The sequence below is a fragment of the Gobius niger genome (assembly GCF_951799975.1).
Source record: "Gobius niger genome assembly, chromosome: 14".
Taxonomy (NCBI): domain Eukaryota; kingdom Metazoa; phylum Chordata; class Actinopteri; order Gobiiformes; family Gobiidae; genus Gobius; species Gobius niger.
The window spans coordinates 2,435,684-2,460,135 of record NC_136865.1 but is presented as its reverse complement, the minus strand read 5'-3'; the positions used below and the strand labels follow the sequence as shown (position 1 = coordinate 2,460,135).

The window sequence follows — 24,452 nt, the reverse complement described above, 5'->3', positions numbered from 1 at the left end:
ACACTCTATAAAAAGATACCTTATTTGCATAATAATATTTCTCAAAATCAATTTGGGGGCCAGAGGTTCTGTGCTTGAGGGCCGGATTTGGCCCCCGGGCCTGACATTGCCTACTCCTGCTTTAGGACATGGCTGGAACATGTAGTGGGAGGAAAATACATCACTCTTAAACACACTCTCATTCATCCTGGCCTATTGTACATGTTTTTAGTGGTAGGCAAAACCGGAGTACCCGGAGGAAACCTACGCAGACACGGGGAGAACATGCAAACTCCACACAGAAATGCCCCGTCCAGGTGGGAATCGAACCTGGGACCTTCTAGCTGTGAAGCACGAGCGCTAACCGCTGTAGTACCGTGCCGCCCATGTACCGCCTCTACCTGTTGTAGGCACATCCAGGGACCAGTCGCTCACTGCTGGTGCTACGACTCCAGTAACCAGAGGGGCTGCATGAGGAGCATGTGGGAGAAACAGTCCACAGTCCACTCACGCCAAACAACATCCACAAACAGCAACTGCTCTCACAACCTGAGACTGACGAGGTACAACACCAATGCCACGACAAGGTGGAGCCAGGACGCCAGGTCAGAGGGGAGGAAACCCCAACTCCCCCTCCGGAGATTGGGTACGAAGCCCCAGTAAGCACAATCATGCTGACCGAGGCAACGACTGCCCTGAAAGAAAAGAGGATGGCATAAATGTCCACCAGGCAGCCCCGAAGCCAATCACAGAGGCCTCGTGAAGAACCATCAGAAAGTCCCTCGAGACTGCAGAACCTGAAACACTCACCTGAGCACTGCCTGGATTGATAATAAGAAGGCCTACGACTCAATGCCACACATTTGGATCATTCAATGCTTGGACCTACACAACATCATTAGGACTCTAAGAGCCTTCATTGCAACTCAGTGAGGTTGTGGAAAACCTGACGGTGATCTGCTCTGGCTGGATGTTAATCTTAATTCACCCCCATTAACACAAATGTATAATAAAAGATATACAACCATCGCCGCTGTTGCCATACCCTAATACTGTGAATGTCCTTCATTTCAATAAACCCAGACTGACAAACAAACAAATATACAAAGGAGTAGGCCAAGTAGGAGGCCAACTGGTGCTCCAGGGGTGCTCCCCTGGCAACACCTTGCTTCTATATGATGCACAGACCAGGACGCTCAAACACTCTCATCCCAATGAACACATACTAAAGTGCACAAAGCAGGAAGTGACCTGACGCTCGGAGGGCAACAGCATCAACGATATTGAACTACACAAGTGCACATTAGATCATCACACACACTTACACATCATACTTAGGGACACGCCCACATCCGCACTCATATTTCAAGATGAGTGTGGAAATACCATCCCTCTATGTCATTTACTCTTTTTACTTAAATAAAGGAGGGGGGAAATAAACTCTCCTATAGTCACTCCTCGAGAATTACGTTTTTTGGAGGCTGAAAGTTTCAACCAGTCGTCAGCTATATTACCAACGAACAGAAGTGTCGTAAAAAAAATGGCTAAAATCCTGTACTTTTAATCGAGGCGTGTGCTGTAGTCAGAAGAGGGAAATACATTCTGTTTTAGACTATTCCAAATGTCTTTCACACATTTTACACATTTCTGTAATATCAAGACAAAGAGCCATGACGTGAAATAAAAACGGACCCGCAGCAGAAATACTATAACACTTGTTGTTTATTGTAAGCCTGAACACACGGTCAGGTCCATACAGTGGAGAGAAAAAGTGAGTACACCGTGTGGAATTTCCCACATTTCTGCCTAAGTTGGTCACTAAATGTGGTCTGATCTTCATCAAAATCACAGGACTGATTAAACAGTGTCTGCTTGAACTAATACCACCCAAACATTTACATTTGATCATATTTTCATTGGCCATAACATGTAATCATTCACAGGACAGCATGGAATAAGTAAGTACACCCCCTGCATCTCGCTGAACTGCAGCAGTTTTGTAAAGAGGAATGGTCCAAGATTCATCCTGATCGTTGTGAGCGTCTGATCTGCTGATGCAAAAGAAGGATCAGCAGATATTTAATACAGGGGTTCACTTACTTATTCCATGCATGTTGTGAATGTGTCAGGTTTTTCTGCAAGATACATTGATGCATTTTCTATTGATGATGTCACATTGTTCAAGCTCTGTGGCAACAAAACAGCCCCACACCATGATTCTCCTGCTCCAGACTTCACAGTGAGGAGAGGGGGTTTTGATGTTGGTGCTGTTCCATTTGTCCTCCACACATGACGTTGTGTGTTCCTCCCAAACTATTCAACTTTGGGTTAATCAGTCCACTGAATATTTTTCCATTAGTGCTGTGGAGCATCCAAGAGCTCTTTCGCAAACCAGAGTTGAACAGTTTTGGCCAATACAAATCTGATCAAATGTAAATGTTTGGGTGCTGTTTATTCATTCTTATCATTTTGATGAAGATCAGACCACATTTAGTGACCAATTTAGGCAGAAATGGGAGAAATTCCACAAGATGTACTTACTTTTTCCCACTACTGTAAATATTGGGACATCTTTTTGACTCTATAAACCACCACAATCGATTTCAAATGACATAAGATGTGCTTAAACTGCAGACTCAAGCAGGAACTGAAGACATTTACAGTAGAGGCCTGGGATGAGTTACTTTGTTACTTTGTCCCATTGCTTTTGGTCCCTTAAAAAAATGGGAGGCACACATACAAACGGTTATAATTCCTACACCGTTCATCCGATTTGGATGTAAATACATTTAAATTAAAGCTGAAAGTATGCAGTTCAAGCACATCTTGTTTCATTTCAAATGTCTTCTGGTGGTTTATAGAGCCAAAAATATGAGAATTGAGTCGATGTCTCAATATTTATGGACCTTACCGTAGTTACTGGATGAGCTGAATATTCATTTTCAGAATGAGTTTATTTGCAATTATTTCTTAAACAGTGGTCTCAGAAATATCGGAATGGATTAATTTAATTCAAAATCAAACGTTTGTCAGAAAACAAGTGAACAGTTGGAGCAAAGTGCAGCAGCTGAACTGAGGTGAAGAGTCTGTTGGCACATGTTGGAATGTTGGCAAGTGTCTTCTTATGTCCACACTTGTCACAGCAGGACAGTGCAGGTGTCCTCTCCTGTCTACACTTGTCACAGCAGGACAGTGCAGGTATCCTCTCCTGTCCACACTTGTCACAGCAGGACAGTGCAGGTATCCTCTCCTGTCCACACTTGTCACAGCAGGACAGTGGCAGGTGTCCTCTCTTGTCCACGCTTGTCACAGCAGGAAACTGAGAGGTGTCCTCTCTTGTCCACACTTTTCACAGCAGGACAGTAGCATGTGTTCTCTTATGTCCTCACTTGTCAAAGTGAGGACATAAGTCAGGTGTCATCTTCTGTCCACACTTGTCACAGAGGGACATTGGGCAGGTGTCCATTGGAGGGTGTGCTGTTGCCGCTGGGCTGGGCTTTAGGCCGAGGCTCCATAGCGCCCCCTCTCTGTCGGGGAGGGGTGGGGGGCTCTGGGGCCGTCCTGTTGTGGCAGTGCATTCGAACCGTGTACATGAGCAGAGTTAACAGCAGACTTAGACACACCACCAACAGCCCTGTCACGACGAGCAGCTCCTTCAGGTAGGAAGGGCCTCCAGGGGCCTCCCCAAAGCCCCTGTCTCTGTGCACAGCCAAATCAGTGTGCAGCGGTGTGAGTCTGGGCGCTGTGGTGCTGTCCGCAGGTCCTCGGGGCCTTGCGGGTACTCGGGGAGTCCTTAGCTCCGTTAGGGCCTGTGTAGGTGTAGCACTGGGCGTGGCCCGGGTGGGGGGACTGCTGTTCTGTCGGACCTGGTACACGGCCATGGTCTGCTGAAAGTCCCCCTCCACGGACACACACAGGTAGTGTCCCAGCGTGGCCGGGGTGGCCACGAAGCTCAGGCTGCCATCCTCCAGCTGCAGGTACAGCTCTTCCGACAGACGACTGTTGGGGCGCTCCCACTGCTGCCGGGACAGGAGGGAGGGGGCCTGGCAGTGGAGCCGCACCACCTCGTTCAGAGAGACGGAGACCAGCACCCCAGGTGGACATGCTGCTGCAACACACAACACACACGGATTAGGCATGTGTTCAAACATGCGTTTCATTTAAAATGCTGGTACTGCAGACTGTGTACTGAAGGGTACAGTAGGTACCTGTGGGAGCGCCAGCACACGCCTCGTCCACATGTCCCCTCTCCACGTCCTGTGCCCTGCACAGAGAGAGAGAGAGAGTCCTTCAGAGTCAGGACAGCACACAGAGACCCCCCTCGAGTGTTTGGTACTTACAGAGCTGTGCCTGCAGAGCTGCCCACCTCCACACACCTCCGGCCTCCGCTGTCCCAGCCACAGAACGGGTCCCGGCTCAGGATGCACTGCGCACATGTCCGGTAGAAGGAGCAGTTGGCCAGTGGGAACCTCAGTACCCCCTCAGACGTGCCGATAAATATGACACCCTGTGGGAGAGGCCCAGAGATCAGCTACAGGAGGCAAAGCTGACTGAAGACATTCTGTCTTCTTAAAAAACATTTCCTTCATGTAGTAATGTGCTGAGCTTCATGTAGTAATGTGCTGAGCTTCATGTAGTGATGTGCTGAGCTTCATGTAGTAATGTGCTGAGCTTCATGTAGTGATGTGCTGAGCTTCATGTAGTAATGTGCTGAGCTTCATGTAGTGATGTGCTGAGCTTCATGTAGTAATGTGCTGAGCTTCATGTAGTAATGTGCTGAGCTTCATGTAGTAATGTGCAGAGCTTCATGTAGTAATGTGCTGAGCTTCATGTAGTGATGTGCTGAGCTTCATGTAGTAATGTGCTGAGCTTCATGTAGTAATGTGCAGAGCTTCATGTAGTAACGTGCTGAGCTTCATGTAGTAATGTGCAGAGCTTCATGTAGTGATGTGCTGAGCTTCATGTAGTAACGTGCTGAGCTTCATGTAGTAATGTGCTGAGCTTCATGTAGTAATGTGCTGAGCTTCATGTAGTAATGTGCTGAGCTTCATGTAGTAATGTGCTGAGCTTCATGTAGTGATGTGCTGAGCTTCATGTAGTAATGTGCAGAGCTTCATGTAGTAACGTGCTGAGCTTCATGTAATAATGTGCAGAGCTTCATGTAGTAACATGCTGAGCTTCATGTAGTAACGTGCTGAGCTTCATGTAGTGATGTGCAGAGCTTCATGTAGTAATGTGCAGAGCTTCATGTGGTAATGTGCAGAGCTTCATGTAGTAATGTGCTGAGCTTCATGTAGTGATGTGCAGAGCTTCATGTAGTAATGTGCTGAGCTTCATGTAGTGATGTGCAGAGCTTCATGTAGTAATGTGCAGAGCTTCATGTGGTAATGTGCAGAGCTTCATGTAGTAATGTGCTGAGCTTCATGTAGTAACGTGCTGAGCTTCATGTAGTAACGTGCTGAGCTTCATGTAGTGATGTGCTGAGCTTCATGTAGTAATGTGCAGAGCTTCATGTAGTAATGTGCAGAGCTTCATGTAGTAATGTGCTGAGCTTCATGTAGTGATGTGCTGAGCTTCATGTAGTAATGTGCTGAGCTTCATGTAGTAACGTGCTGAGCTTCATGTAGTAATGTGCTGAGCTTCATGTAGTAACGTGCAGAGCTTCATGTAGTAATGTGCAGAGCTTCATGTAGTAATGTGCTGAGCTTCATGTAGTGATGTGCTGAGCTTCATGTAGTAATGTGCTGAGCTTCATGTAGTAATGTGCTGAGCTTCATGTAGTAATGTGCTGAGCTTCATGTAGTGATGTGCTGAGCTTCATGTAGTAATGTGCTGAGCTTCATGTAGTAATGTGCAGAGCTTCATGTAGTAATGTGCTGAGCTTCATGTAGTGATGTGCTGAGCTTCATGTAGTAACGTGCTGAGCTTCATGTAATAATGTGCAGAGCTTCATGTAGTAACGTGCTGAGCTTCATGTAGTGATGTGCTGAGCTTCATGTAGTAATGTGCAGAGCTTCATGTAGTAATGTGCAGAGCTTCATGTAGTAATGTGCAGAGCTTCATGTAGTAATGTGCAGAGCTTCATGTAGTAATGTGCTGAGCTTCATGTAGTGATGTGCAGAGCTTCATGTAGTGATGTGCTGAGCTTCATGTAGTGATGTGCTGAGCTTCATGTAGTAACGTGCTGAGCTTCATGTAGTGATGTGCAGAGCTTCATGTAGTGATGTGCAGAGCTTCATGTAGTGATGTGCTGAGCTTCATGTAGTAACGTGCTGAGCTTCATGTAGTGATGTGCAGAGCTTCATGTAGTGATGTGCAGAGCTTCATGTAGTGATGTGCAGAGCTTCATGTAGTGACGTGCTGAGCTTCATGTAGTGACGTGCTGAGCTTCATGTAGTAATGTGCTGAGCTTCATGTAGTAATGTGCTGAGCTTCATGTAGTAACGTGCTGAGCTTCATGTAGTAATGTGCAGAGCTTCATGTAGTAATGTGCTGAGCTTCATGTAGTAATGTGCAGAGCTTCATGTAGTAATGTGCTGAGCTTCATGTAGTGATGTGCTGAGCTTCATGTAGTAATGTGCTGAGCTTCATGTAGTAATGTGCTGAGCTTCATGTAGTGATGTGCTGAGCTTCATGTAGTAATGTGCAGAGCTTCATGTAGTAATGTGCAGAGCTTCATGTAGTGATGTGCTGAGCTTCATGTAGTAATGTGCAGAGCTTCATGTAGTGATGTGCTGAGCTTCATGTAGTGATGTGCAGAGCTTCATGTAGTGATGTGCAGAGCTTCATGTAGTGATGTGCAGAGCTTCATGTAGTGATGTGCAGAGCTTCATGTAGTGATGTGCTGAGCTTCATGTAGTAACGTGCAGAGCTTCATGTAGTGATGTGCTGAGCTTCATGTAGTAATGTGCTGAGCTTCATGTAGTAATGTGCTGAGCTTCATGTAGTAATGTGCAGAGCTTCATGTAGTGATGTGCAGAGCTTCATGTAGTGATGTGCAGAGCTTCATGTAGTAATGTGCTGAGCTTCATGTAGTAATGTGCAGAGCTTCACGTAGTAATGTGCAGAGCTTCATATAGTAATGTGCAGAGCTTCATGTAGTAATGTGCTGAGCTTCATGTAGTAATGTGCTGAGCTTCATGTAGTAATGTGCTGAGCTTCATGTAGTAATGTGCTGAGCTTCATGTAGTAATGTGCTGAGCTTCATGTAGTAATCTGCAGAGCTTCATGTAGTAATGTGCAGAGCTTCATGTAGTAATGTGCTGAGCTTCATGTAGTAATGTGCAGAGCTTCATGTAGTAATGTGCTGAGCTTCATGTAGTAATGTGCTGAGCTTCATGTAGTGATGTGCAGAGCTTCATGTAGTAATGTGCAGAGCTTCATGTAGTAATGTGCAGAGCTTCATGTAGTAATGTGCAGAGCTTCATGTAGTGATGTGCTGAGCTTCATGTAGTAATGTGCAGAGCTTCATGTAGTGATGTGCTGAGCTTCATGTAGAAATGTGCAGAGCTTCATGTAGTGATGTGCTGAGCTTCATGTAGAAATGTGCAGAGCTTCATGTAGTAATGTGCTGAGCTTCATGTAGTAATGTGCTGAGCTTCATGTAGTAATGTGCTGAGCTTCATGTAGTAATGTGTTGAGCTTCATGTAGTGATGTGCTGAGCTTCATGTAGTGATGTGCTGAGCTTCATGTAGTGATGTGCTGAGCTTCATGTAGTGATGTGCTGAGCTTCATGTAGTAATGTGCTGAGCTTCATGTAGTGATGTGCTGAGCTTCATGTAGTGATGTGCTGAGCTTCATGTAGTAATGTGCTGAGCTTCATGTAGTGATGTGCTGAGCTTCATGTAGTGATGTGCTGAGCTTCATGTAGTAATGTGCAGAGCTTCATGTAGTAATGTGCTGAGCTTCATGTAGTAATGTGCTGAGCTTCATGTAGTGATGTGCTGAGCTTCATGTAGTAATGTGCAGAGCTTCATGTAGTAATGTGCAGAGCTTCATGTAGTAATGTGCTGAGCTTCATGTAGTAATGTGCTGAGCTTCATGTAGTGATGTGCTGAGCTTCATGTAGTGATGTGCTGAGCTTCATGTAGTGATGTGCTGAGCTTCATGTAGTGATGTGCTGAGCTTCATGTAGTGATGTGCTGAGCTTCATGTAGTGATATGCTGAGCTTCATGTAGTGATGTGCTGAGCTTCATGTAGTGATGTGCTGAGCTTCATGTAGTGATGTGCTGAGCTTCATGTAGTAATGTGCTGAGCTTCATGTAGTAATGTGCAGAGCTTCATGTAGTGATGTGCAGAGCTTCATGTAGTAATGTGCAGAACTTCATGTAGTGATGTGCAGAGCTTCATGTAGTAATGTGCTGAGCTTCATGTAGTAATGTGCTGAGCTTCATGTAGTAATGTGCTGAGCTTCATGTAGTAACGTGCTAAGCTTCATGTAGTAACGTGCTGAGCTTCATGTAGTGATGTGAAGAGGAGTACCTTGCTGGGGGAGAGCTTCATGCTGGTGATGGGTTGCGGCTGCTGAAACACCTGGACCTCCTCGATGACATGTGGCCCAGTCGGCAAAAGCACCACCTTGTGGATGTGCCCTGACACTGACAGAGGAGGGACAGATCAGTCCAAGGACAAGATCGACAACTGTACATGTACATTTGAATTTGGATTCCTGGCTGGTTTAGTGTAGTTTGTTGCTCCAAGATGCACACATAAACCCAGGGTGTAGCCATAGGAACGCTCTGCACTTCACTACACCGCGTTCCAAATCATTATGCAAATTGCATTTCAGTGTCTTAAAGGTTAAAAAAAAATGTTGGTATTGTGTCTCAGGGCTCTTTGAATCACTGACATTAATCTCACAGACCTGGGATGATTAGTTTTCAGGTTAAGCCCAGTTAAGGGAAAAACTACTGAAAAAGCACGTTCTACATTCTTAAGCAGAACACCATTTTCAAACAATATGGGAAAGAAAAAGGGTCTCTCTGCTGATGAAAAGCGTGAAATAGTTGAATGCCTTGGACTAGGTGTGAAAACCTTCAATATTTCACAAAAGATGAAGCGTAATCATCGTACTGATAAGAGATTTGTGGTTGATTCAGACACACACGGGTTTGAGGACAGTTTCTTCCAGACAAATACATCAGATTAAGAGAACAGCTGCTACAAAGCAGCAGACAGGTATTTGAAGCTGCTGGTGCCTCTGGAGTCTCCCGAACATCAAGGTGTAGGACCCTCCAGAGGCTGCAGTTGTGCATAAACCTTCTATCCGGCCTCCCCTAAACTGTTCATTGAAGCTGATGAACAGAAACGGCTGCAACAGGCTCAGAAATACATGAGGACTCATTTTCAAACAGTCTTGTTCACTGATGAGGCCGTGTAGCCCTACTACTTGTTGCCCTCAACCTGTGAGACGTTTCTGTGACGTCCCTACAATGTCTCCGATAACTTTCGAATACCAAGCAGATCATAAAGAGGCATAGCGGTGACATTGCAGAGAAGTCACGGAAACATCTTCGCAACTGAGAAGCCGCCTCAGAGACGTCATTGTGACTTGCGGACAATTTAGCTGTCAGGTTGTCTGAAGACGTTTTGGTGATGTGCACAAGCAATCTGAGTTGCGTAGAGGTCACTGCGACTGTAGTGGCAACGTCTTCTCTGGTGAGCCAGGCCTCACATTGTATCATACTGGTCACAATGCACCTGCTGAGGGGCTGAGGACGGTCTGGTACCTGTGAGCAGAAAGAGCGTGGTGTAGCGCCTCCCGCTGGCCGCGCGGACACTCTGCACACTGATGTGACTGTAGGTGTGCTGTGAGACCAGCGTCAGCCCCCTGCCCGCCGGACGCACACTCTCATCAGCCAGGAAGTTCTCTTTGACGAAGCGCAGGGCAGTGTCAGAGGCATTGTGCAGGCCACACTGAATATGGGCACAGAAAAAACACACAAATCAGGAACTAAAACTTCACAGACCTTGATGACCGAGAATATGCATTTAAATGTTCATTTAAAAAAGAAGCTCAGTTGTTTGAGGTTCAAAATTCAATCGGTTCAATTAGATCAAAGTGAATGGGGACCTTCTAACTGAGGGTCCCCAAAGGTTTTCTACATTTTGCCCTTTTTTGTTGAAAACATTTGCCAAATATTTAATAGTAAAGGATAAAGAAGAAAACTACTTCTATGCTCCCCGGTTACAAAAAGTTGGAGAACCCTCAATTAGAAATCAAAGAATCCCTCAGAGAAACCCTAATAACATAACATTTTAAAGTACAAGAGTGGAAAATGTGGTGTCTGGAGGAGCTGTATAAAAGTGGAGATATTGTAACAGGAGTGATCCCGGCTGAAGGTCTCCCTGCAGACTTTCACAGTTGGTATTTTTAGCAATTTCCTGACGAAATCCGAAGGCTCAAGTTGACAAAAAGTCATAAAATAAACATGGTAAAGGGTGACTTCGATCTCTTCTTTACTTGGCGATGACGTGAAGAGAGAACACGCACCTCTCCAGGGCTGGCGATCTTCTCCTGAAGCCGAGAGCTCCACTGCAGCGAGTCCCGGTTCAGGACCTTGTAGCTCCCAGAGAACACCGTCCGGATGTCCCTCAGACTGAAGGCACAGACAGCAGAGTGGCCCGAGTTCACCCGCCTGAGGGGACAAAGGACATGTTTAGAAACACGTCAACAGAATACGGTCCTGAACATCCACAGTGCAGGAATAAACGCTGTTCGAGTGCAGAGCTGCTCAGAATGGGTCTGGTAATGGTCTATGGACTTTAATAAACCATTTATGTTTTCTTCATTGAAAAATACCTCATAAATGTACAAACAAACACATGCTTTTGCTGTGAGCTGCTGAGCTCTCGTTAGACATGACAATAACTTTACCGGGAGTGGGTACGTCTCCAGCTCGTCTCCATGGAGATGTGACTAAAGTCAGCAGAATCGATTACCTATAGCAGAAATAGCTTTTTCTGTGTCGAGCGGGTCACTAGGAGCATGTTTTGTGTAAATGGCAACAGCATAGTCCACAATTTTACGCAGTGTCCCTTTAAGTCAGGGGTGTCCAAACCTTTTTCATGGGGGGCTGCTAATTGAAGCGTACACGGGGTGAAGGGCCGTAGATCAGTAGTTAGTGCCCCAAAACCTTCGACTAGCAGAGGTTTAAATTGTGCCCCATACCTCTATTTAAGCTTAAAACCTTCATGCCAGCTCTGTCTCACAATAAAATGTTAGTTGTTAGGCTAGAATTGTATAGAATTATTACATTTCAAATAAAAAGGTCCATCTCTGGTGATGTGTACCGATACAGCAAGAGGCCGAGGGCCAACATAAATTGGTCTGAGGGCCGCATTTGGCCCCTGGGCCGCACTTTGGACACCCCTGCTTTAAGTAAAATACCCTGGGTCTGGTAAATGGTTGATAAACAACAATAAACAAACTGTTCACGGGCTCTGGAGTGTCAGGTCTTTACCACTGTGACGTGAAGATGCCGTAGAAGAGCGCGTCCTCTGGGGGAGCGCCCTCTGCTGGTGGGAGGAGGTCCATGTCCTGGATGAGGTTGTAAGGCAGTTCCCCGTTGTTCTGGCAGAGCAGCTGAGCCTTGGCAAAGGTGGTCCATCGCCTCTGCAGGGTCCGCTGCCCCCCCACGTCACTCTGCACACACCAGCAACACCACTTGTTTCATCTCTGATCGTTCCATGCAGACAGCACACACTTTCTCTCAAAGTGCTGATTTTAGTCTATACTCCAGTAGCAACGGGAAATACATTGGGGTTCATTTACAAAGCATTTGCGAGTAGCACGTGCAAAAGTGGATCAGCAGAAGAGTCATTTCTGCATAACATGCAGATTATATGCCGGCTTGGGGGTTTAATACTGTAATACAGGATACTTTAAATAGGTCATTAGGTGCAACATGCCCAAATAATAGTATATTTTATTTTTCATCTCACACTCGCTATTTAGTACCTATCTTGTTAAATGACCCCCATTATATTCCGTTTCGATACAGGAACTTTAATGATACAACGATACCGATACCTGAACAATCTACAATATCAGGTTCTTTTCCAGTGTCAAGAAATGTGTGAAAAAATTATGGATCATTTGGGGGGAAATGGAAGGAAGTTGGGATAATAGTGGTAAAAAAAACACACACAAAAAGGGAGCAAATATTAGTAAAAACAAATGAACAAAAGTGAGGGGAAAATGGGGAAAACAAAAGTAAAAAATGGGCAAAATGGGGCAAACATTGGGGGAAAAAATGAAACAACGGGAATAAGAAATTAGACAAAAAAAAATTGAAATAAATCCTTCCTAAATCCTTATGTTGCTTATTGTATCTGTCTTTCACCTGCTGTGTGAGACAGTCTGAAGGGCTTACTGTGCAGATCTGGGCCACGCGGGACACCAGCAGGCGGTCGATGAAGTCGTACTCTCGGCCCACTTCACTGAAGAAGAAGTAGATCTTCTCCTCCACTGGAATGAACATGGAGCGGACAAAGACGGGGTCTGTGCACAGGGCAGAGGTCAGGGCGGTCATAACGCACTGAGGCAGACAGATTCTGAGCAGTGCAGGCATTCATGAATTTGAATGGAATCATGACAGTCAGAATAAGGTTACAGGGGTGTGTATTGCCTCGTCTCATAGATGATTACTGTGATTCTTTTTTACTACTTTGGAAACTACTATGATATATATGCTTTTCACTAATGTGCACTTGTGACTGGTGTTATATGGTGATTATGTAACTTTGAACAGAAAACAGATTTGTTGGAAACCTAGTAAATGAAATCAGCTAAACTGGGGATGCATGTTTTCTAGTATTTCTGTAGTTGGGAGTCCTTACAGGGGATTTAAAACCTAATCTACTCCACAACGGGTGTCACTCGTAGATATATATATAATGACAACACGGAAATCACCGTGACTATTGAGCTCATCTCTTTGATATCTTTTTGTGTTAGCAGTGGCACACAAACGAAGCCGAGGGGAAACTAAATACAGCAGGCTCTTTTTTTCACGTTTTTTTTTTTTTAATGACAAAACTAGACACTCTAATAAACCTTATGTGTGATTTTGGTAGCTCTGTGATGAACAGAAGTGAAATAAATGACCATGAAGCTGCAGTCAAGGCAGATTTAAATATTTTATTTCATAATTTTATTGTTGATTAAAAAGGACAAATAATTCATATATAAGACAATACAGTTCATAATTCATCTTTATATTTCATTGGTTTCATTTCTTAAAACGATGTAAAATGGGGGAGAACTTATTTTTTGGTTCCGCTTTAATTTGAGTTGCTATGGGGACAGCGTAAGCGTGGCACAGAGCAACATGAGGCCACCGGCACCCACATGAAGCAGAGTTCGAGAGAGAAGGCAATTAAGATTTTAATCTTTATTTCCTTGGAGTTTAAGCGGCCAACTTGTTTAAGCTTTGTGATATTTGAGTAATTATTTTGTGACATTATTTTAAGTTTGTATTGTCTTTACTTTTAGTTCTGACGGCATTGTGTTGGCATTACTGGCATGATTAAGGCATGTGAAGACATGATAGTCAAATAAATGTCTGTGGAAACCAAAGGATGACTTCAGCCTTGATTAACTCTGAGGGAGTAACAGACCATCAAAACATGGACATTTCAAATTTATTATTGTGTTCCTTTTCTTTCTTTTTAGTCTGCGGGGGCGTGGTGTTACGTGGCGAACAGTTGAGATTTCTCTGAGTTTTTAAATGGTCAAAATTGGTTGTAAACAACAGGAGAGTTCATATTTAGATGAGTGGTGTCTTTAGTTTGTATTTTTGCATATGGCTCAGAAGTGGACAGACTCACCCTCCAGCCAGCCCAGCGTGTCGTCCAGCTTCAGGTCCCCCCGCCCAGCCTCGCTCAGGTGTCGGGAGATAACGGGACGGTTCCCTCGGTAATCTGCCACTGTCCCGGTGTACAGCTCCCCATCTGGGACACAGCCATGGATAAAATACATCTGGATCAGGTGCCTATACTGCCCTGCTGACCTCACTGCAGCGCAGGCCAGAAAAAACCCCCACCATAGTAAATATGTTGAATTGATACAAATAGATCCATATCAGTGATCTGTTAGCTTTACCCACAGCCAGGGCTTTATTAGGGGGTCTCTTACCCACAGCCAGGGCTTTATTAGGGGGTCTCTTACCCACAGCCAGGGCTTTATTAGGGGGTCTCCTACCCACAGCCAGGGCTTTATTAGGGGGTCTCTTACCCACTGTCAGGGCTTTATTAGGGGGTCTCTTACCCACAGTCAGGGCTTTATTAGGGGGTCTCTTACCCACTGTCAGGGCTTTATTAGGGGGTCTCTTACCCACAGCCAGGGCTTTATTAGGGGGTCTCTTACCCACAGCCAGGGCTTTATTGGGGGGTCTCTTACCCACAGCCAGGGCTTTATTAGGGGGTCTCTTACCCACAGTAAGGGCTTTATTGGGGGGTCTCTCACCCACTGTCATGGCTTTATAGGGTGGTCTCTTACCCACAGTCAGGGCTGTGTTGGGGGTCTCTTACCCACAGTCAGGGCTGTGTTGGGGGTCTCTTACCCACTGTCAGGGCTTTATTGGGGGGTCTCTTACCCACAGCCAGGGCTTTATTGGGGGGTCTCTTACCCACAGTCAGGGCTGTGTTGGGGGTCTCTTACCCACAGTCAGGGCTTTATTGGGGGGTCTCATACCCACAGTCAGGGCTTTATTGGGGGGTCTCTTACCCACAGTCAGGGCTTTCTTGGGGGGTCTCTTACCCACAGTCAGGGCTGTGTTGGGGGTCTCTTACCCACAGTCAGGGCTTTATTGGGGGTCTCTTACCCACAGTCAGGGCTGTGTTGGGGGTCTCTTACCCACAGTCAGGGCTTTATTGGGGGGTCTCTTACCCACAGTCAGGGCTTTCTTGGGGGGTCTCTTACCCACTGTCAGGGCTTTATTAGGGGGGTCTCTTGCCCACAGTCAGGGCTTTATTGAGGGGTCTCTTACCCACAGTCATGGCTTTATAGGGTGGTCTCTTACCCACAGTCAGGGCTGTGTTGGGGTCTCTTACCCACAGTCAGGGCTGTGTTGGGGTCTCTTACCCACAGTCAGGGCTGTGTTGTGGGTCTCTTACCCACAGTCAGGGCTGTGTTGGGGGGTCTTACCCACAGTCAGGGCTGTGTTGGGGGGTCTTACCCACAGTCAGGGCTGTGTTGGGGGGTCTTACCCACAGTCAGGGCTGTGTTGGGGGTCTCTTACCCACAGTCAGGGCTGTGTTGGGGGGTCTCTTACCCACAGGATGGCTTTATTGGGGGGTCTCTTACCCACTGTCATGGCTTTATTGGGGGGTCTCTTACCCACTGTCATGGCTTTATTGGGGGTGTCTTACCCACAGTCAGGGCTGTGTTGGGGGATTGCTTATCCACAACCAGGGCTCTGTTGGGGGGTCGCTTACCCACATTAAGGGCTGTGTTGGGGGGTCTCTTACCCACTGTCAGGGCTGTCTTGGGAGTCTCTTACCCACAGTCAGGGCTGTGTTGGGGGTCTCTTACCCACAGTCAGGGCTTTATTGGGGGGTCTCATACCCACAGTCAGGGCTTTATTGGGGGGTCTCTTACCCACAGTCAGGGCTTTCTTGGGGGGTCTCTTACCCACAGTCAGGGCTGTGTTGGGGGTCTCTTACCCACAGTCAGGGCTTTATTGGGGGTCTCTTACCCACAGTCAGGGCTGTGTTGGGGGTCTCTTACCCACAGTCAGGGCTTTATTGGGGGGTCTCTTACCCACAGTCAGGGCTTTCTTGGGGGGTCTCTTACCCACTGTCAGGGCTTTATTAGGGGGGTCTCTTGCCCACAGTCAGGGCTTTATTGAGGGGTCTCTTACCCACAGTCATGGCTTTATAGGGTGGTCTCTTACCCACAGTCAGGGCTGTGTTGGGGTCTCTTACCCACAGTCAGGGCTGTGTTGGGGTCTCTTACCCACAGTCAGGGCTGTGTTGTGGGTCTCTTACCCACAGTCAGGGCTGTGTTGGGGGGTCTTACCCACAGTCAGGGCTGTGTTGGGGGGTCTTACCCACAGTCAGGGCTGTGTTGGGGGTCTCTTACCCACAGTCAGGGCTGTGTTGGGGGGTCTCTTACCCACAGGATGGCTTTATTGGGGGGTCTCTTACCCACTGTCATGGCTTTATTGGGGGGTCTCTTACCCACTGTCATGGCTTTATTGGGGGTGTCTTACCCACAGTCAGGGCTGTGTTGGGGGATTGCTTATCCACAACCAGGGCTCTGTTGGGGGGTCGCTTACCCACATTAAGGGCTGTGTTGGGGGGTCTCTTACCCACTGTCAGGGCTGTCTTGGGAGTCTCTTACCCACTGTCAGGGCTGTCTTGGGAGTCTCTTACCCACAGTCAGGGCTTTTTTTGGGGGTCTCTTACAAACAGTCATGGCTTTATTCGGGGGTCTCTTACCCACAGTCAGGGCTGTGTTGGGCTGGTACGGGTCATAGGGGCAGCGGCCTCGTCCTTCATCCGCCCGCTCACTCATGGACAATGTCTCGACATCCTGAAGAAGACAAGACACAGAGGGGTCACTTTAATGATAAAGAGGAGCCTCACCAGCATGAGAGGTGTATTAAACTCTTTACAAACATGAGAGCTCACCCACACTCCTGAAGGTGAAGTGTGATCTGTCTTCAGCCACTCACTCAAACTGTGGTTCATGTGTCCAGGTATACGTTTTTAGTTAGAGATAGATGAATTACACTTTTGTAACGCATTAAAAAAGATTTAGAAACTGTGAACACTGAGTTTAGACATAACCCTCTGAAATTGACTGTGATTTGGACCCTTTTTTGACCCAAATTGTCTGCTACCATTCTTCCCAGTCAGACGCGCTGGGCCGACCTGCACCAGCCCGGTCCGTGCGTTCAGCGTATGTGCTTGTGCGCCGCTCTCATTCATCAGCCCGCTTTCACTGAATCAGACAATGTATTTACGCAACTGCAGTCTCTTTATGAGTAAACGGGGAATATATACTGTATCCTTCCTTATTGGGACTGGAGGCATGCAGAGGAGACGACATGCGGTGAGTGCAGTGAAGCAAAATCTGGTGCCCCATTTACAGTGTTAGAATATCTGAGTTTTGTGGATTTTTATCAATGCAAGCAGCTAAAAAATATATGTATCAAAACTGCAACAGAAGGCTTAAGTTGTATTTTATTAATTAATAAAACGAAGCATAATTAACTTAAATTAATATTGTGAATTTGCTTGTAAACAAATCAACAATAATATGAATCAGTTTTGTCCGGTTGTTTGAACGTTAAAACTATTGTGGCTCTTTGAGACTTTCATTTGGTTTGAAACGGTTCGAAATGGCTCTTTGGATGTTACAGGTTGCAGACCCCTACTCTAGACTCAGTGGTACTTGAAAGGACAAATAATTGATAGACTGTGGGATTAAATAGGGATTTTCACAATAAAAGCACCATAATGGAACGAAAAAGGGATTTTCACAATAAACGCATTATAATACAACTAAATAGGGATTTTCACTATAAAGCACCATTATACAATTAACACATTGAGTCCTGCGTTGTTTTAGGGATTTAGCTGTAGAGTGCCAACAATCCAGACCATTTTTCATGATATTTGTAGCACCACAGCATATTCTTTGTTACAGCTATGAGCCGTTTAATTCTACGTGCCTCGATTCCTGAGAAATCCTAAGCTAAACAAATCAGATCAAAATCACTGTTTTTTTTTTCAAGAAACTGAGATATTGGCTGTTTTATGAAACATGCACCATTTGAGCCAAATTTCTGGTTCAAAGGACTTGTGTGAAGTAAATAGAGTTTGCCGTCCCACCCATCCCCGCCCGGCCCGTGGTGGAGATGCAGTTTCATCCTCAGCATGTTGGTGGTCAGTCACTTTTACTAAACCTGACGTGTGGCCTCCCCTGATTTTCGTGATGATCCGAGTCGTCCTGTCTTATTAAAAAGGTGGACTCATTCAACGTTGTCTGGTGAAAACACAGACGCTGTGGCATCTTCAACTTTTTCATTTTCCCTTCCAGAAACTTCCAAGAAAGGCTTGACAAGTCTGCCACCTAATGGCATACCCGCGGAAGTGTATGATTGGACACAAATGTAGCAATAACATTCAAATACCACGTTGTGATTAGAGATGTGATTCACAAGATTTGATCGTCATTTATTTCAGTCCTGTACATTACAGAGCTCCCAAAATCACACAGGTTTTTTTCGCTTTTGGAACTCAGTGCATGGGGGTGCAAAACTAATGATTTAGTTTTTGGCACTCAATGTGTTAAATAGGGATTTTTAGGACATCACCGATTTTCACAATGTTCCTAGAATAGTTCCTAGCTTAAAAGGTGGTATTTGGTAAGAAATAAAATGACGGGCTAAAATAGAACTCTACCCTGGCTTGTGTGATGTACTGTATGTACTGCACAGAGCTGGAGAACAGAGCACCCAGAGGTGAGCATGTACTGTTTGTAAAGGTCTTTAGTGATGGAGGTGTTGTTGGAGGGTGTCAGTAGAGGAACGAGGCACATGTTCTCACAATGTAAACGCAGCGTGGGCTGAAGGCGAAGGTCCCACAGGCGTAGATGTGCGACGCGTTCAAGAACTCCAGCACGCGGATGAAGTTGGCACAATCCGCCTGCACACAGAAGAGTGGGATACAATACTGTTTACTGCCCCCTACAGAACATTTTCCCTGGACATTATTAGCAACATTGCTAATAATGAAGTTTAAGCACTACCAACACAACATAGACGTCAAAACGATATGCTTGTGTTGGTGAAAGTCTGACATAATATTTAAGTACATTCCGTGTTTTTTCCCAACATTGACCTACTACCCCGTGTGGCATGTGCTTTTGCCTCACCCAAGCATTGTCCAAGTGTACAATGTACAATAGTGTTCAGGTGTCAGCCCTGAGCTGCTGCGGCCGAGCCGCGCTGCCACTGTGGGTCAGCCTGACCCGCATGACCTTGGAGGACGGGGAAACTGTACCACCAATATCAACAACAAAAATATTTTTTGCCAGTGTGAGTTGAATTTAATGCTTTTTAATTACTTTTAAGGCCTTAATTTCGGCAAAATTCATTAAATGACCCTGAGTAATAGGCTTAACATACTCACCACTCTCTTGCCCTTCATGGAGCATTGTTCAGTGTCCTTTTCTGTCGGGCTCCACTCCAGCTACAACACACAGACAGTTACTGGAGAGCAGTGGTTCCCAAAGTGGGGTCTGGGGCCCCCGGGGGGGCCTCAGAGGCACTGCAGGGAGGCCCCCACAGCTTGTTTACAAAACAAGTACATTGAAAAACCACAGATTTCGAAACGAAATGTACATTTATTTGTTCAGATGTACCTCTTTAAATCAGCATTTAGCTATTGTAGATGATTTCAAATAGAGTAAATTATTATTACTGGGGGGCCCTGGAAGATTTTTGGAACAATAAGGGGGCCACATGTCCTGGACTTCGGGAATGGCTGCTGTAGAGAATCAAGTGACTTATAAAAAAACTATGCTCCACTTTTGAGTCTCACTCGCGTTTTTATCAATGAACTTGAACAATCTCAAAGAGGGAGGACATTTATATCCTGCAAGAGCCAGATTATGCACTGATATCAATCTGGGACTGCTCCGGCTTAAATCGTTTGGGTAGAAAACAAACATTTTGCCGCCAAGTCTTTTAAACCAGCAATCCACAAAACATCAGAGAGCATTAATGTTCCTCTTACCTTTCTCATGAGCCGGATGCCCTCCCGCTGACTGACATCCAGGGAGAACACGGCGTCCTGCGCTCCCACGTACAGGGTGTTGTGGTCTGGGCTCAACAGTAGAGTGGTGCCGTTCAGGAGGTCCAGAGGGTTGAAGGAGGTCAGGGTCCTGCCGGAGCTACCTGCACATGGCAACAGACAGATTAGGACTGCACTGCACATATTAGCAAATTATCCTGAGGTCTTCTATGAGACTGAGATTTACACACTTTCGCAAACAGCCTAAAACAAAAACAGACGTGAAAATGTAAAATGATCATCTTCATGGAATGATCAGATATCAATAGTCCAAGTGGGTTCATTAGATCTTCTAGTAATGATGCTTATTTGGTTCTTATAGCCAGACCTTTATGTTGGTTTCGTACCTGACAGTTTCAGCTACCACTGTAGCCTTCCTCTGACGTTGTCACATGGTGGCTCTGAGGACGGCCAAACTTTCAGGTACAAAACCAACATAAATGTCTGGCCAAATTAGTATCAGATATCCATTTGAGTTTTTCCTCTCATCATAAATGGAACTACTTTTTCTTACTGCTCTCTCCTCGTTGCTCCTACATTATTTTGTTTTGTTATTACAAGCATCCAAGCATCAAAATCAACAAGAAAGTCAGTATTTAAAAAAAGAAAGAACATAAGGTGTAATTAGGACACACCGAGAAGCAGTCCTTAGCTTTTAAATGGGGCCCCTCACAACATTTCCCCACCTCGGCCAAAATGATTCAGGTTGTGTGAGCCAAGTCTCACCCGAGAGCCGTTATCAGGCTCCACATGCACCGCTCTGCTCTACACTCGCCTCAGAGAGAAAAAAAGAGAAAGGCAAAGGCTCAAAGAGTCAGAGAATGGGGTCGGGGAGGGAGAGAGGGGGTGAAAGATCTGCAGCTGCAGCCCGTGTACGAGGAACGAAGCTGCCGTTTACACAAATCAAGATTTCCACAAACTTAAACTAATCCATAAATGTAGTCAGCACATCTCTTTTAGCCACTTTTTATTTGAGAACAATCTGCCTCGTATTTTCGGTTTTCTGGATAGATAAGAGCTACGCTGGGCTTGTGGAGTGAAAAGTAAACAATGCAGCGATGCGTCGCAACGTCGGCCTTTTCCACTCACATGTACAGTATGAGTTTATTGCAATAGCAACAAAAGTAGCTACTACAGGAGTCCTGGCTAAAGTTTGGACTTCAGTCATGTCTGGAACAGAAACGGGGCAAAGCTGGCACCTTCAGCAGAGGGACTGGGGAGAAACTACACACGCCATCTCTGGAACCGCCCATATATGGTCATGTTTGAAGCGGTTGAGAGGGAAAACAAAGTGGAGAAAAAGCTGAACTTTCTATAATTCCTTGAAAACTACTTTAACAAATGCTGCATTATGAATACAGTTTTCTACTCAAAAGAAGATACAAAGACATGGAGAGGAGCAAAGTGGTTCAAAATAAAAACAAAAATAATGGAGAATATTAAAATGATGCTTCATGTTAGCATCATGCTAACAATGACTTCATTTGTGTGTGATAATTAAGTCTGTATTCCACCAGAAAACGTCTAAAAAGAGCTAAAACGTTGTATTTCCCATGGCCCCTTGCATGACACGTTGTCTGTATCTGTGGGAGAAACACTGAGGATTTTGACTGTAAATAAAAAAGTACATACATGAAAAAATAAAACCATGTTTAAGTGTGTTTGTTGCTATAATAAACACAAACTAATAAATACAAACAACACAGACCACTATAAGCTAAAAATCTTCTGTTCTTTTTCATTTCTTTCTTGAGTATATATGTATATGCAAATAACATGCTACATTGAAACAAATGTTAACTATGGCAAAAGCCTAGTTTTAGAACAACAAAATAAACCATTGCAGTCACAGAATTGCAGCAATATAGTGCAAAATGTAAACATCTTTAACAATACAATCTGCTTATATAAAACTATAATATAATACTGAAAAGACATGAAGCTGGTCTTTGGACATTATTAGCTTATTTTATTATTTATTTATATGTTTATTTGATAGGGACAGAACAAGAAGCATTGTTACAATAACCGATGCCATGTTCATAGGCCGTATAGCTAAAAGCTAGTTCGCAGACCTGGTCTAATATTGCATTTCCTTTGAGTTAACAAATGACTGAGGAAAAGTCACTGTACAGTAAAGTGAAGATTACTGCACGGATTTCGAACTACTCCTGGTATTATTACGCCTTACAATATAGTTCCCCCTTTTATCCGCTTAGAAAATCCACATTGTTTAATTTTGTGTAATTATACTTTGTAGTGTAACACTTCATGTAACCATATTTAAATAGGGAAAACGTGGAAGAGCTTGGTAGCTTCTATCTTGACCTGTTTTGGAGCTATAGAGGAGAGGGGGAGAGGCTAAATGCTAACGCCGTCTGCGCTGTGTTTACGTGACTGAAGATCAGACAGGTCCTAAAGAACTCGTCAAAGCTAAGGTAAGAACATATCTCAGTATGTAAAAACGGTGGCCTATTCCTTTAAGAAAGAATGGGAAAAGTTAAGAGAGTTAGCATTAACCATGCGCCCTCTGGCGGGCCAACAGAAGACAGAACAGCTCTTTTTGGTAAGATGATCCAAATGATCTAGCTCACCAAAAAGAAAATGAAAATCCCATCACTAACTAAACCAAGAGGGCTGCCGAAAAAAACTCTGAGCTGCACTTCAGACTCTTGCACTTGTTCAGTGCCGTTTATTTTTCAGTCTATTTTTCAGTCAGTTTGAGACATGAATCCTCAATCTGAGAGCAGATATTTCAGCTAAACTACGAAGAGGAGTGTATGGTGTGGACTGACCGAGGCTGAAGGAGACTCTGGGCGTGACGCTGCTGCCAGTCTGTCCCAGCACCAGAGCCAGCAGGACCACAGGGAGGCGCCACTCCAGACACGGCATCTCCGCACTCGGGTGGGTCGGGGGAGGGTCAGAGAGGGTCGGGGTGGTGGGTTAGAAGAGGGTCAGATGTCGCACGGGGCTCTCAGGGGGCTCGGCATGAGCAGTGTCCGCTGGGGCGCGCTGGAGGAGCCTGGGGCCATGTGCTCTGCTCCCAACACCGCAACATCTTCTCAGCTGCAACAGGAAGAGCAGAGAGAACCCTGAGCGAGGAACCATTCTGTCAGTTCTGTAAAGTCCACATCGAGCCTCCTGAGCGACCAATCAGGAAGTGAAACCCCCATTTTAGCTGAGTGCATGTTCTCCAGTTCTGCTTTACCCAAATCGAAAAGCTCACAGCCTGTAGGCCAGAGTCATGCATCGTTTGAAAGCTGATCGTACTTTATTGTCACCGCGTTCTTGTAATGGTTTTCTTTTTCTTTTGTATTCCTTTGTTTTTGACACTTTGTTGCAATGCGTTCCAACTCATTCAGCAAGAAGCCTGAAAAATTGGTGTGAGGGCCGAATTTGGCCCCAGGGCTGCACTTTGGACATCCCTGTTTAAACCTATATGTGGGGCTTTCACACACACGAGCCCCGACTTCAAACACAGATGGTTCCCTACGTGAAGAACAAAGGCGCACATGTTTTACAGCAAGAGTAAAAAAAAATAAACAAAACAATATTTACTATAGCCTGGAGCACCAGCACGTGTCTATGTCACGTGACTCTCCGTCGCCGCTCCACAGTCCGTAACTTGCAGTTCAGTGTCCTGCGTAAAAGCTGTGCTCCTTTTCTCGCGCCGTGTCCGGTTTGTGTTGATTCCGAAACGCGTAAAAGCGACGCGCGTCCGCTTTACGCAGCTTTAAAGACTACTTCTCGAGGGGCCAACGGCGGTTCCTCTTCCCTTCTTCCAGCCTGGGCTCCCCCCTCTGTAAAACAATGCTGTGCACCCCGGCGCAGACCGTGGCCTGGACACTGACTCATCTCCGGCGGGTTCCCGGTTGTTTCCCCATCGCCGCGCACGTTGAGAGAGGAGAGCGGCGGGGGGCCCTTCTCTGTCGGCCTTTCCCCCACTTCTCAACGCGAGCATGCGGCACAATAACAAACCCCCACAAGGCTGAGCGGAGGCGAGCGCCCCCCACAGGACAGCAGCGGCACAGCACGGCCGCTCCACTGCTGGAACTGAGTGAAGTTTGGGAAAGGTCATGGATAGAGTGACCACAGTGGTAAAAGTGCGTCATTTCGACTTTGATCTCTGCGTAGCCTCTCTGTGATGAACAGAGTCTGCACTTTAGGGCCTGCACTCACAGAGCAGTGAGTTTCAAAACACGTCACAGAGGAGCCCCCAAACTGGGAAGCAAAGATAAGAAATCCACACAGATCCCATCACTGTCTTTAGGTAAATGTAACCATTAATCTGATATCAAGCATTAGTTAAAAAAAGCTCCCTAAACGTTTAACTCTCACTGCCACTGTCTCATGAGAAAGTAGAAGATTTGTCCCCATCGTGCTGCCGTACACAGGGTTTTGGAAGACACAAAGTTAGGATTCTTTCCTCTCTGAAAACGTATGTAAGTATCTCTACAGTATTTTCACCAAAGTCAAAATGTGACTGAGCAACTTTTCCTTGTAGTACCTGCCTGGAAGTATCTGTACTATTACTTCAGTATTATAATAAAGACATATATCTCTCTGGGTGTGTAGCTGTGAACCACACTCACACATCTGTCTAAGATCCAGGCATTTCAAGAACACTTACCGCAGTAAGTATCAGCGAGCCTTTCTGTGTGGACA

At 45.6% G+C, this 24,452-nt stretch overlaps 1 protein-coding gene and 1 long non-coding RNA gene across 3 annotated transcripts; one reads left to right on the top strand and one right to left on the bottom strand.

Annotated features, from left to right (window-relative positions):
• The first annotated feature begins 2,851 nt into the window (after positions 1-2,851).
• LOC306974052 lies at positions 2,852-3,371 on the top strand. Its single transcript, XR_013793600.1, has 3 exons — positions 2,852-3,003; positions 3,034-3,135; positions 3,178-3,371. It is a non-coding gene; the product is annotated as an uncharacterized lncRNA (long non-coding RNA).
• Positions 3,372-3,394: 23 nt separating this feature from the next.
• On the bottom strand, positions 3,395-22,707 carry sema4ab (sema domain, immunoglobulin domain (Ig), transmembrane domain (TM) and short cytoplasmic domain, (semaphorin) 4Ab). 2 transcript variants are annotated; one of them, XM_079571163.1, is made up of 14 exons: positions 22,583-22,707; positions 19,731-19,891; positions 19,125-19,184; positions 18,540-18,638; positions 16,425-16,518; positions 13,812-13,934; positions 12,356-12,483; positions 11,444-11,625; positions 10,474-10,618; positions 9,710-9,896; positions 8,463-8,578; positions 4,320-4,486; positions 4,188-4,243; positions 3,395-4,087 (listed from the first exon to the last, which is right to left on the bottom strand). In XM_079571163.1, the coding sequence occupies exons 1-14, from the start codon at positions 22,677-22,679 to the stop codon at positions 3,417-3,419; spliced, it is 2,286 nt and encodes a 761-aa protein (XP_079427289.1). In that variant the 5' UTR covers positions 22,680-22,707; the 3' UTR covers positions 3,395-3,416. The 2 variants fall into 2 exon arrangements, with proteins under 2 accessions (XP_079427289.1, XP_079427290.1); XM_079571164.1 differs by having other exon boundaries at positions 3,395-4,084.
• Positions 22,708-24,452: the final 1,745 nt, after the last annotated feature.